The sequence below is a fragment of the Astatotilapia calliptera genome, chromosome 4, assembly GCF_900246225.1.
Source record: "Astatotilapia calliptera chromosome 4, fAstCal1.2, whole genome shotgun sequence".
In the NCBI taxonomy this organism is placed as follows: Eukaryota; Metazoa; Chordata; class Actinopteri; order Cichliformes; family Cichlidae; genus Astatotilapia; species Astatotilapia calliptera.
In genome coordinates this window covers 18877613-18890283 of record NC_039305.1, presented here as the reverse complement: position 1 = coordinate 18890283, position 12671 = coordinate 18877613, and the positions used below count along the sequence as shown (strand labels likewise).

The 12671-nt window shown below is 37.8% G+C and overlaps 2 protein-coding genes and 1 gene segment (V, D, J or C); 2 read left to right on the top strand and 1 right to left on the bottom strand.

The window, feature by feature from the left end:
* The window catches only part of LOC113020942 (immunoglobulin mu heavy chain-like), a 140167-nt gene extending 139095 nt beyond the window's left edge, over nucleotides 1–1072 (top strand). The window contains exons 6-7 of the mRNA XM_026165297.1: nucleotides 50–355; nucleotides 550–1072. Coding sequence (XP_026021082.1) covers nucleotides 50–355; nucleotides 550–944 — 701 coding nt within the window. The 3' untranslated portion in view covers nucleotides 945–1072. The remainder of the gene's footprint in view (nucleotides 1–49; nucleotides 356–549) is intronic.
* Nucleotides 1073–3338: 2266 nt separating this feature from the next.
* Nucleotides 3339–8487, top strand: LOC113020940 (Ig mu chain C region secreted form-like). The segment is given in 9 exon segments: nucleotides 3339–4352; nucleotides 4568–4861; nucleotides 4943–5257; nucleotides 5372–5656; nucleotides 5822–6154; nucleotides 6248–6565; nucleotides 6679–6966; nucleotides 7135–7283; nucleotides 8243–8487. Coding segments are annotated over 9 exon segments (2082 nt in total).
* A 2705-nt stretch (nucleotides 8488–11192) lies between these two features.
* On the bottom strand, nucleotides 11193–12097 carry LOC113020949 (insertion element IS630 uncharacterized 39 kDa protein-like). The gene is made up of 2 exons (XM_026165307.1): nucleotides 12018–12097; nucleotides 11193–11836 (listed from the first exon to the last, which is right to left on the bottom strand). Exons 1-2 carry the CDS (start codon nucleotides 12090–12092, stop codon nucleotides 11318–11320), a joined length of 594 nt encoding a protein of 197 aa, XP_026021092.1. The 5' UTR covers nucleotides 12093–12097; the 3' UTR covers nucleotides 11193–11317.
* Nucleotides 12098–12671: the final 574 nt, after the last annotated feature.

Here is a 12671-nt window from a genome sequence, read left to right as displayed (position 1 = left end):
GGTTTTGTAATAATTTTGCTCACTAACTGTTTTTTGCTTCATTACTCAGGTCCTGATTGTGTTACATCTAATGTGAAAGTAGAAATCACTGGCCCCGCAACTGAGGACATGCTTTTACATAAAAAAGGAACTCTAACATGTCGAGTCACAGTACAAAAAGATAAACCTCAAATAATGTGGGAGGATGAGAATAAAGAGGAGATAGCAAGTAAACCAATGATTGAAGAAAATGGGATATACATGTCTAAACTTGACATCACCTATGACGAATGGACCAGGGGGGTAAAGCGCTATTGTGTTGTTCACCACTCAGATTTACTCACACCTTCGAGGGAACCTTATGAAAGGGAATTCGGTAAGAAAAATACTCTGAAACAGTGTTTAGTCCTTATTGACATCTTGATATCAAAGACATCATAACTGTTGCTTCTCAGTCTGTATGTGTGTGTCTATGTCTGTGTGTGTGTGTGTGTGTGTGGATTTGACTTCCTGTATTATTTTGGTTAATGTATGTGTGGTACAAAGTCTCATGTTGTTTCATGCTTACAGGAGGAAGCCCTGAGCGTCCGTCAGTGTTTATGCTCCCTCCTTTAGAACAAACTAACAAAGAAGAGGTGACCCTGACTTGCTTTGTGAAAGACTTCCTCCCTAAGGAAGTTTTTGTGTCTTGGCTTGTGGATGACGAGGAAGCAGACTCAAGTAGTTATGCTTTTAATACCACAGAACCCATTGAAAACAATGGATTCTATTCTGCGTATGGCCAGTTGTTTGTCAGCCTTCACGAGTGGAAAAACAATGCTGTCTATAGCTGTGTAGTGTACCACGAATCTGTGGTTAACACAACTAGAGCTATTGTCAGGTCCATTGGGTACAGAACATTTGACAAAAACCGCATTGACCTCAACATGAACATCAACCAAGACTCAAAGTGCTCGGCCCAGTAGATGTTTCTCATGTCTCTGTCTTCTGCTGTTTGTTGTTTAATGTCTGTTGCTTGTGATATGACATTGTGTTTGTGTGTTTCAATGCAGATTCAAAATAAAAAAAAAAAAAACAGTTTGCAACTCTGTTGATGTTTATTGTATGCAGTTCACGTCTTCATTTAAATCATATTTTGAGCTTTATGTTTATTGTACAGTCACAGTGCTATCCTAATGTAGACAGTAGCATGTTTGGGTTATTTACACAATAATTATAAAATAATACAAAATAATAATATAAAAAAATGTAATATCTAATTTCTACTAGAATAATACAACAGTACTAAATGAGGTGTTTAGGGAACAGTCTATGTTTATTTAATATGCAGATAGTTCAGTAACACTGCTTCTGTGACTTGTCTTTGTGTGCCTGTGTGTCATCTACTGAGTCTTGCACCCCTTAAAAACAGATGACTGCTCAATACAACCCTTTAAATCTCCCAGGCAAATAAACAATACTGGAGTCTTTCTAAAGCAAGTCAGAAGTCAGGATTGTAGGTCTGAAAGGGCATGAAATTCTATTCATCTTCATGGGACACTCACTCGACATCTGTCAGCTTATTTTTTTCTTTTCTGTCATTATAACTTCCAGCTGAGTTGACTGACTATGAATCTGCTATAGCATATAGAGTCAAAACATATGTATTTAACCCACAACAGAAATAAATAAAATCTATAAGTTCCCATCGTACAATGTGTGTTTCAAAGTGGGTTGTGAAATGTCCAGTTATTTGACACAATAACGTTTGTTCATCTAGATCTTCTCATCGGTGACTATCTGGAGTTTCATCACCCTGGACTATCTGGAGACGATAACATAGCAAGCGTAGCCATCGTCTTCATCCTTCTCTTCCTCATCACTCTGCTGTTAATCTTTGGAACAACTGTTATCAAGGTAATCAGAAATTAATGTGCTGGCATTGTCTGCAGATTTAACTCAGCATTGAGCAATATGACAGATTACATTCATCAAGCACGTAGCCATGATAGAAAAAACTAAAACTCATTTAGCATTCTGCATTTTAACCATGAGTCAGAATAACTCAATTATTGTAAAAACAACAAAAAAAATGCAGATTACAGAAAAAATTGTATCTATGCACATTAGAAGCATTTAGGATTATGTCAGTTTAATAAACCAATGTAATATTTAGTTAATACAATTAAAAAAGGAAGAAAAAGGTTCACGTTATCTCAGTGAGGGATTACCTACTTCACAATTCAGCTGTTGTTGTGAATTTAATTATCTTTATACAGTTATTGCTAATATCATATAAACAATATATATCAGCTAAAATTCACTTAGAGTGCTGAAATTGTATAAAAACATAATTTAATAGTTGAATGTTCAAGGGCCAACTGATATCATACTGATATCGCCCTACTCAAAGATCTAGCTCTATGGACAAAGACAAGGGTTTTAAGTCAGAAGCAGCAAGTGTAATTTCTATTACACTGCATATTGGAAGACCATAAATACAAAATCGTGTCAGATCAAAATGAAGCTCTTTCAAAATCAGTGTGGCATGTGTGGTTGATTACAATATTTAAGATATGGTGACAAAAGTGATTATCAAACTCATTAAATTGTGTGATATTGTGTGGAATAATCTATGCCAATGGCAAAACATATAAAATATGCTCATATTGCTGATTTAAACCAATTTATATGTGTAAGTTAAAAGATAATTACACTACATAATGTTACTATTTGAATTCATTTTTCTTTATATCCCAGTGTAGCATGTATATCCCAGTGCTTTATGTCCAGATGGCAAGTTTCTGAATGCCTTAATCAATTGAATGTGTATTATTGAAAGTAAATTAATTTAGAAATTGACTTAATACTGTGTAACAATCTCTTATAAGCAGCTTTGTCAACTGTTAGTTTGACCTCCTAAGTGATTTTCAGCTGATATTAAAGTAGTGTTCCTTCTAAGTTTATTCAGCAACTATATTTAACCAACTACAAAATAAACGCACAGCATTATAAGTTTCCTGTGTATTGATACATTTTTTGATATATGTGTAGCAATGTAACTTCATGCATAAACACTATTTATAATGAAGTAGTGGTGAGCAGTATGAAATAAATCCTTTTGCTCCAAGTTCACTATTTTTTTATTCTTTTAACAGGTCAAATAAAACAAATGGACTGTGAAAGGACCTTTGAGTGTGGTGAAAAAAATATTTCTCAAACATTTTTTTTCATATAATCTCATACTATCATGTAAGTAATCACAACTGCCTTTTTTAAACTGCAAAAGCTTTATCTGTCTTTAAAAATAAATGTTTTAATTAAGATTAAATTTTGTCTTTCTCTTGCTTTATTTTGAAATTGTTTACATTATTTGAAGGTTGATCTGTAAAAGTTTAATGCATTTTAAAGATTATTTATATGTATTTAATATTTTGTCCTTTTTTAAACTCTAATATACAGTTCTGTTCATCACATCCACAGCATCTGGAATCAGCAGCCCATGCTATACCAAATATGCAAAGTGGTAGATTTTACAGTCGGTTGCGTTTTACTCTATTATTAGAGGATTTGAGAACTAAAACCTTTGGCAAAGTCATGAGATGTGAAATAAAATACATGTGGTGCACATGCAAACTGACATGAGAAATGTAAATGTGCAAATTGTTTCTCTTACTGGCATAACCACACCTCACACCTGCTGTTTGTGATGCTCCGTTGCTCTTTGCATTCTCTCACTTCTGTATTTTGGTACTTTTTTGAGACCTGGGTGTTACTCAATGCTTCCGCTTGCTGCTTGCCCTGACCACTCTGCCCTATCATGCATAACAACTGTGCAACAGACTTCCTGCCCTATCTTCACCTGACACAGTAACACCAAACAATGTCAAATTATAACTCTGCCATCTAGCCTAAAGACAAACACACTACACTTAAAACTGAAACAGTTCCTCATTTACCAAAATCTGAAGGTATGTATAACTGAGATGACATTAACTTTTTTTCTTGCTGCGTTAACACATAGAATTTATAATTATGCATGTAAAGTCAAACTAATATTTGCTCTTTCTCAGTGCCTCGGATTGTCTCAGCAAACATCACATTGTACTCAGTCTGGGATGGGGAAGTTGGAATCTCAACAGTAAGGCTCATCTGCACATTGAGTGGCTCCTTTCTAGACAAACTGACTTTGGAGTGGTTCCTGGACGAAAAACGGGATCAAAGCATTAAGGCAAGCACAAGGAAGCTACAAAGTGCAGGGGGAGAACAGAAAACCTTCAGCCTGAGCAGTGAGTTTAGGCCAAATATGGCATCGTGGGCAGAAGGCTCAACTTTTGCCTGCAAGACTAAGCCCAATGGTGATCAATATAACAGAGCAATAAACATTTGTCACAGTAAGTATGTAGAGTTACTGACTCAAATAACACATTTATCATGCGCAAATTCTTAATATGTGAAACTAATTAAGATCAGTCTTTAGTTAAAAGTTTGTTTTATTAGCTTGCCATATTAATAAGCAATTTTTCTTATAATCCACAGAAATTCACCTTTATTGTAACAACGTCAGACTCTAATGTTTGTTTGGTTTTTTTGACTTTCCTATTAACAGCTCTTCCAAGCTCCTCTCCCTTCATTCAAGTGGAGATTCCCAGCTTCAAGACTGTAATTACCTCAAATACTGACATGCAAGCAACGTGTTTGGTCCACACTTATTTTGATGCCACGATCACCTGGCTGATTGATGGCAAAGCCGTGACTAAAACAGCGACCCGAGAGAAAAACGCAACTCATATAATCAGCAATCTTTCAGTTTCCTCGACTCAATGGGAGAACATGAAGAATGTAACATGCAAAGCAGAGCATAAGTGCTTCACATCTGCTGAGAAGACCATAAATATTGCAGGTAAGATGATACAACAATAGGAAAATCAGACATGTTATGACCAAAGAGCAATTAAAATAATGTTTTTGCATGATCATCCAGGTTGTCCAGTTAATACTCCTTTGGTGGAGATCAGGCGATCTCTCACAGATCTGCCGAAGAGAGACAGTGCAGTGTTCGAGTGTGACATCAAACAACTGTCCTCATGTAACCTCTTCATCGCCTTAGAAGTCAATCGTGGTGAAATTCTTGAAAAAAAACATTATAATTTTGCTGAAGGCTCAGTAGCCAAACTTTCAATCAGTAGTCAATTCATTGTCCCTCAGAAGTACTGGATGAAAGACCAAACCTTTACCTGCAAAGTGATTCAAGGCTCTTCTAAAACCTTTCACTCAAACTCCATCAGCAATATTTTTGGTGAGGAGATTTCCCTTTTTTTCCCTTTGTAGAAGCTGATTTATCTTTGTTGTTTTATAGTTACATGGTTTCTATTAAATAGACTAATAGATGCATTGATTTATCCCCCTTTAGTGGACCCATCCATGGAGCTTCTTCTGGTTCCCAGTAAAGGTTCAGAATCACAGACTCTTTCATGCTCTGGATGGAGCTTCAACCCTCACATTAAATGGTTGTCTGAGTCTCAGGAAAGGTCTCCAACTTCCACTAATATCAGCATGAGTGTAGATGGACGTGTTAGAGTAACGAGTCAACTTGTAATTGATCAATCTGAGTGGAAAAAAGGGAATAATTTCACCTGTGAAGTGTCTGACAGGTCTCTGAACACAAGTATCACAAAAACAATCAGTCTCTGTTCAGGTACAGTGAAAATTCTCTTATTGTGATAATCATTAAGAATACAATAAAACTATTTTTAAATTAGAAATTTGGATATGAGACATTTTATAACTGCTCCATGGTTGTTGCATATTATTTTTATTTATTTATGTATTCATTTTTTAAAATTAATTTTATTTTTTATAGAAACTCCATCATCATCACAGCTAGTTGGGGTTTATGTCCAGGGACCACTGCCACAGCTGACTGAGAGCAAAGAACATGTGACTATTACCTGTCTTCTGGTCGGCCCTAATCTTAGTGATTTCTCCATCACCTGGAGAGTAGGTGGCAGCAAAATTCCCGAGAGTTATGGTGTCCTAACTAATCTCTCAGTGAGTCATAACAATGGAACAGAGACTCGACAGAGCTTCCTTAAAGTGTTAGCAGTGGATTGGGATGCACATACAAACATTTCTTGTGAAGGAAAACATCCATGTTCCAATCATGGGAATGAAGACCATATAAGCAAAAGCAGAGGTAATATTAGAAATGTAACAAATCTTTCTAAACTTCATGTTCCTCTGGTTGTGACTGTATTTTTATGGTTCTCTTCCTTTTGTGTTTTTCAAGACTTCCTTGAGCCAACAGTGAAGATAATACAACCAACTGCCTCTGAACTTTCTAAGTCTGACATCCTAACGCTTGTTTGCCTAGTGTCTGAATATTTCCCTGCTAACATCATAGTGCACTGGGAAGAAGATGGCCGGACTCTCGCATCCTCACATTACGTAAACAGTCCTCCATGGAAATACTCAGGGAGCAGCTCTTACTCTATGAGCAGCAGACTAAACATATCCAAAACTGAAGCCACAAGGTCTACGTATTCTTGTGTTGTCAAACAGGAGTCATCTAAAGCGCCTGTTAAAGACAATATAACTGATGTGTTTGGTGAGCTGCCATTTAGCATTTAATATTTACCTATTATTTCCATTATAATCATTTTAACAGACTGATTAAAATTGATTGACTGATTGCTAAAAATGTTGTGGATATCTTTCCAGCCTCAGTGATCTACAGCCAGCCATCAGTCTACTTGTTTCAGGGCTCTAATGAACTTGTGTGCCTGGTCTTTGGCTTCAGCCCTGTATCCATTAACATCACTTGGTTTCAAAATGGAGGCACAGAACCGCTGAACTACAACACTAGTGAGCCCCACAGAGGCCCAGATGGAAAGTTCAGTGTCAAGAGCCACCTTTACCTGTCCCAAGAAATATTCTTACCTGGGGTGGTCTTCACCTGCCGGGTGATCCATGCCAACACCACCCTGTCCCGGAATATATCGAAACCAGGTACTGCATCATTCACTGATTGATTTTTTTTCTTGCACATATAAGGTCCTATTAAGTAATGTGAAGGACATGTAAAGTCCATTATTTTTCCAATCTCTTTTCAGCTTCTTTGTTAGTATAATAATGTCAAGTAAGTGATAAATAACCAAATGTATACATTATTCACAGATACGATGAAATATTGTAATTTATTTGACAACATTGTGCATGCTGATGTGAATGAAGACACAGCTGAGGAAAGCTGGAATGTGGCTTTCACCCTCACTGGTTTTTTCATCATCGCCACCATATATGGTATCATAGTTACATTATTTAAGGTAAGCACTTGTCATTTGATTGTTTAAAAGTAAGATTCACGTCTAGCTTCTCATTTGAACCATGAAGATTATTATAATTATTGTTATTATTATCTGTACAAGGGAGACAGGGAGCATAAAAATATGTACATGCACTGTCATTACAGTATGATGCTGTGATGATTTATATTGTGACACACCATTCTAATCTGACATTCCAGTCTGTATTATGTCTATGTAGGCTTTTAGTCATCCATGTCATGATAGTCTAAGGAGATTGGAAAGAAAGCAACTTGACTTTTTTTAAGTTATATGAAGAGGTTTCGCCTGTCATCCAAGACGTTTTTTCAGTTCTAAAACCAAACGATGGAGAGTCCCCGGTATTTAAACCTTGGCACAGGTTGTCCTTTACCAGCATTGCAAGAGTTAGCTTTAAATCAACACCTAAAGGATAAAGATCACTCTTGGCAGTGTTGGGATCACACCAAGTGCCTAAACCCCCACTCACATCTTCCCTCAGGTGACCTCAATAGGTCATATGACTGGGTGAGGTCTCACAGTGGTTTATCAAAAAGCTATGGTGATAATTACTTTTTTCATTCATTGGATCAAATGATGAGGCACATGGCTAATATCGGTCAATGACCCCCTTAAGAGACAACACTCACTAGTGTTTAAGGACCTGGAACTCCCCACCATCTAGTTTAAGAACTCAAGAAGTCATTTGAAGGAGAGGTGAAACATCTTCACAAAACCTAAAGGAGTCCAGTTACTTTCTTTCTCAGCTTCTAAGTCTGTATTATGACATTCCATTGGGTGCTTAGTTGAACTTTCAAATATGACAAATATATAAATGTATATTATAATAATAATAAAATGTTGTTGTTTCTATTACACTTTAATACACTTTTTATTTCAAGAGAAAACAATACAAAGTTGTCACTGAAGGATTACATTTTCTCTCTCATTTTTTCTTTCAGACTAAACCATGATGTTCACAGGACGGTTCATGTATTATGACTGAAATGTCTAAGTTCTGGGGGTTTGAACAGCACCTGTCCTGACTAGTTTGAACATGTAATGCTTTGTTTTTCCATTGTTATTGATGACATTGTTTATGCTTTACAATTTTTGGCATTTGTGTTTTAGTTTTGTGCTAGATGCGACATGTATGTAAGACAAGTGAGAAATGCATTAAAAATCAATAAAGAAAACAAATAACTAATTTTCTTCAGTTCTTCTTGAATTAAGAAAAATGCTAACTTGCCTTACAGAATACAAGTAATGACACATACTAATATAAAACTGTTTATCTTTGGAAAATTGTGTTGTGCACCATCATGTTGTATTACTTGGATTTTCCACAAGAGTGAGACAAAGCTCCATGTGTAGTAGCAGCAATGTGGGTGCAGCCTCTATGTGAAAACCTGTGCTGATCATAATTTAAAGATGCTGACAGATGCAGTGGGAAGGCAGTGGTGTTATGAAGAGGTGCATTCATTTGAAAGCACAAAGAATGTTTATGTAACTCTTCCTCTTTCCAGACATACACAGAGTCAGTGTAAATCTGTGAACTCTGTCTTTAAGTGAAAGCCTAGATTGTGTTTCCATGTGCATTTGTGTACCTTGTGGGTTTGGAGGAATTCACATTTGGGAGGGATGACACAAAACAAATTAAGGCTTACTATTGGCTGCCTCTGAAATGATCTGGCAGTGTGTTGTCCCAATTGGCTGAAGACCCTGTGGCAGCCAGCCCTAATCTTTGAAGCTGTTGCTAATGAACAACATGCTGCTGCCAGTCTAAGTGGCAAGGGCCCAGCAGCAAGGAAGCAGGGCACCATGCCCAGCAGAATGCCTGACAGTGTCTCCATGTCTGACATCCCCACCAAACACCCTCCCCCCAGGTGCTTACCTGAACCCTTCCCTGTTTCCTTACATACCAATGATGAATTTAAACCAAACATCCTACATGAGCTAATAATCCACCAGTACAATGTATACATGTATATATTAAATTGGATTGTATATGGATTCTTAAAGCACCAATTTGCAGACGCTGTGAGGGAATGTACCTCCAATATTACCCAAACCACTTCCCTTTATCCTGAAGTCTTTGTGTCTCAGTATTTTATCTGCCCTTGTTATTGATGCTACAGCTTTGTCTTTATTCAAGAAATCCCACTGAGTGTTTTCTCTTATGAAAACAAATGATGAACTACAGTAAATAAAGTAATTTCATACCTCAAAACATCACAGTGACAAAAATTATGAATCCAGAGGCAAACACAATCCAACCATGAAAACTGCATCATGCCAGGGACCTTTCTCCCATTAAAACATGACTGGATCATTTACTGGAGGAAGCAGAAATGAGGGTCTAACAACAGTGTACCACTGCACTCTAGTGGATGTAGTAATTATGACATGGGAAAAAATAAAGCTTACTGCAAAATAAGACGTCACAATGAGTCCCATTGTCTGCACAGAAAAGTGGTTAGTACGGATGATTGGGGTTTAGAAACACAATAAATAAATAAATGAAATAATATCATATCACAGGACAGTTTCCACTTCAAACTGATATTCAACATGGCTTTGCCTCATAATCAAGTCTGCTTCTGATTTTTGCATTTCAGTTTTTTAAGGTCATGTAGGAACAAATTACTAATTGCTGAGAGTTTCCAGGTATCTGTTTAAGTCACAGTTATTATCAAATCGTAGTAACATGTGTGAAGGTCCCAGTGTCCAAAAGGGAGAAAATACCTTTTTAGTCTAAAAAAAGAATTTAAAAAATGCCTTCCTAAAAGCTAGCACTATTAAACACTGGTCATAGAAAACAGAAACAACAACAGGTTTATCTTGACCACTGTAGTCACGCTGACAAAGAGTCAAAGTTCCAGGTCACGTATGTCTTTAACTTTAACTTGCAAGGATTTCATGAATTTCTTGAATGAGTGTTCATCCAAATATGAAGAACAAAAACAGATTTTTAGTTTTAGTCTCCTTTTCTATTTAATAGTTATTTGTTATATTATGAGTTAGCTAACATAAACTAATGTAAGTCTATAACCAGCAACCGACCAACACAGTGATGTAATGTTCTACACTGACACAAGATGGCGCTATATATGTTCTAAAAACTTTTAACACTTATCTCTTAACTTGAGCTTCACAGACAGTGTTAAATCTATGTCCGTTTTTTGACAGCAGGGCTCCCTGGTGTGAATTAATTAGCTTTTATAGTTGTAGTGTTTCATGTTTTCTTTAATGACTTCTGAAGTTTAGACTATTTCTCTCGTATTAATCATTCTGAGTTAACTTCAATCATTTCTACCTCGAAACCATGATTATGCCATTTAGACTCCATTCCTACAAGACTGCTCAAATAAATTGATGATTAATAATGTTTAAATTCTAAATGGGAATAATCTGTCTGTATTACAGTTTTTGCCCGTTGCTTGAACACATTTGGCAAAACGTCGCTCATTGTGCCAAAACTCTAAACACAAGTAAACACGACACAACACTGGGAAATATACCATACACATCTGTGCCAAAATGAAACTCCACTCCCAAAACCTAAACTCTGCTGTCAAAACCTATCATTCCTCTGTCAAAATGTAACTCTGTTGACAAAATGACACATACTTGCATCATATGCAAACACTTACAGATCAGGGGGAACACACTAGTCTTCTTTACATAAAACACTGCAGTCCTTGATTTCCATTGTGTATTCAGAAGGCACATTTACAGGAGACACATTTCCAAACAACCAAAAACGCAAATAGACCTACTCAATAGTGTACATCGCAGTACCATGAATTCAGATAAAGCAAAAAAAAAAAAAACCACAACACAATAATACTGCAATAGAAAAAACACTATACTGTAAACACAAAAAACCATGACAATTGTGCATAAGTGGGCTCATGGATCCCGCCGTCTGTTGGGGTCTGGCCACAGGACCTCATCAACATCGCAAGCAGTGTCCTCTCCCGCTAGGCACCGGGGAAAATATCCTCTTGCATGTCGAAACCATCCATGGATTGCTGTCACCTGAATGTCGCCGCAGGCCTGTTCCATTGCCTGCAGAAGAGGCATGCGGGCATGTGGTTGGCGGTCATATACACGTCATCTCCAAGCCTAAAAACATCCTCAATAGGGTTTAAAAATGGTGAGTAAGGGGGCAAGTATACCACTTCAAATTGATTGTGGTTGGAGAACCAGGCCTGGACCAGAGCAGCCCGATGGAAACTGACATGATCCCATATCACCACAAACCTGGGCTGATCTGCTCTGTTCTGTACAACTATATCATGGAGAGCATCTAGAAATGTGAGTATGTGTTGGCTATTGTATGGACCTAGTATTGCATGATGGTGCAGAAGCCCTCGAAGGCATATGGCGGCACATAATGTGATGTTTCCCCCGCGCTGCCCTGGGACGTGCACAATTGCCCTTTGGCCAATTACATTACGACCCCGTCGTCTTGTTTTGCTCAGGTCGAATCCAGCTTCATCAATGAAAATGTATTCATGAGGCTGTGCAGCTCCATCCATGGCCGAGATTCTCTGAAAAAAAGGGGAACATGTCACTGTACTACAGTGCTACACATACGGCACCCTCACCCCATCACACAGGTACCTGTGTAGCTCTCAGAATAGATCCATGTGGTACTGATATGGTACATATTCAGCTGCTACTGGACTTCACCAATACTCTATTGTAAATGTAAGGGACAGTTACACGTACCCGTACATATTCAGCTCGAAGTCCTTTGACCCTGTCACTGTTCCTCTCGAATGGGACTCTGTAGAGCTGCTTCATGGTGATGCTGTGTTTACCCAAGATGCGTCTGATGGTGGTGATGCTCACATGGTTTATGTTGCTGAACACTCGCCTGTCTGCAAGTATTTTCCGTCGTAGCTGGTGGAGACGGATGGCATTGTCTGCCCTCACTAGGTCCACAACGGCAAGTTCCTGCTGTTGTGTGAACAGGCGTTGCCGTCCTCCCCCAGAAGGTCTTCGGGTCATTCTGGAGAAATACAACCACATATTGTCATCGGTTTGCTTATTTTTCTTACAGTACTTTACTGTATGTACTGTGTCATCCACTGTACAACACTGTACTTCAATATAAGGAATCAGCCACTTTGGCTGCAAAAGGAGCATTAGCACCCCGTACACTTGATATGGTAATGTGATATACTGTAGAACAGTGCTATGAAACCATCTGAGTAGAGCAGAAGGTATGGAGGTGAAGACAGACCTGTTTTCTAGTCGGAATGTTCGTATTACAGATGCCACTGTGAAGCGGCTTAGATGTGGGTGGACTCTCTGCCCAGCTTCCCTCATAGTCAGGCCATGGTTGATGACATGGTCCACCAAAGTTGCTCTTATTTCATC

Coding starts and splice junctions, on each gene's coding strand:
- LOC113020949 (XM_026165307.1), bottom strand. CDS start 12,092: ATGAAGCAGCTCTACAGAGTCCCATTCGAGAGGAACAGTGACAGGGTC. Junction 11,837..12,017: donor TTCGAGCTGAATATGTACGG/GTACGTGTAACT, acceptor CCTTTTTTTCAG/AGAATCTCGGCCATGGATGG.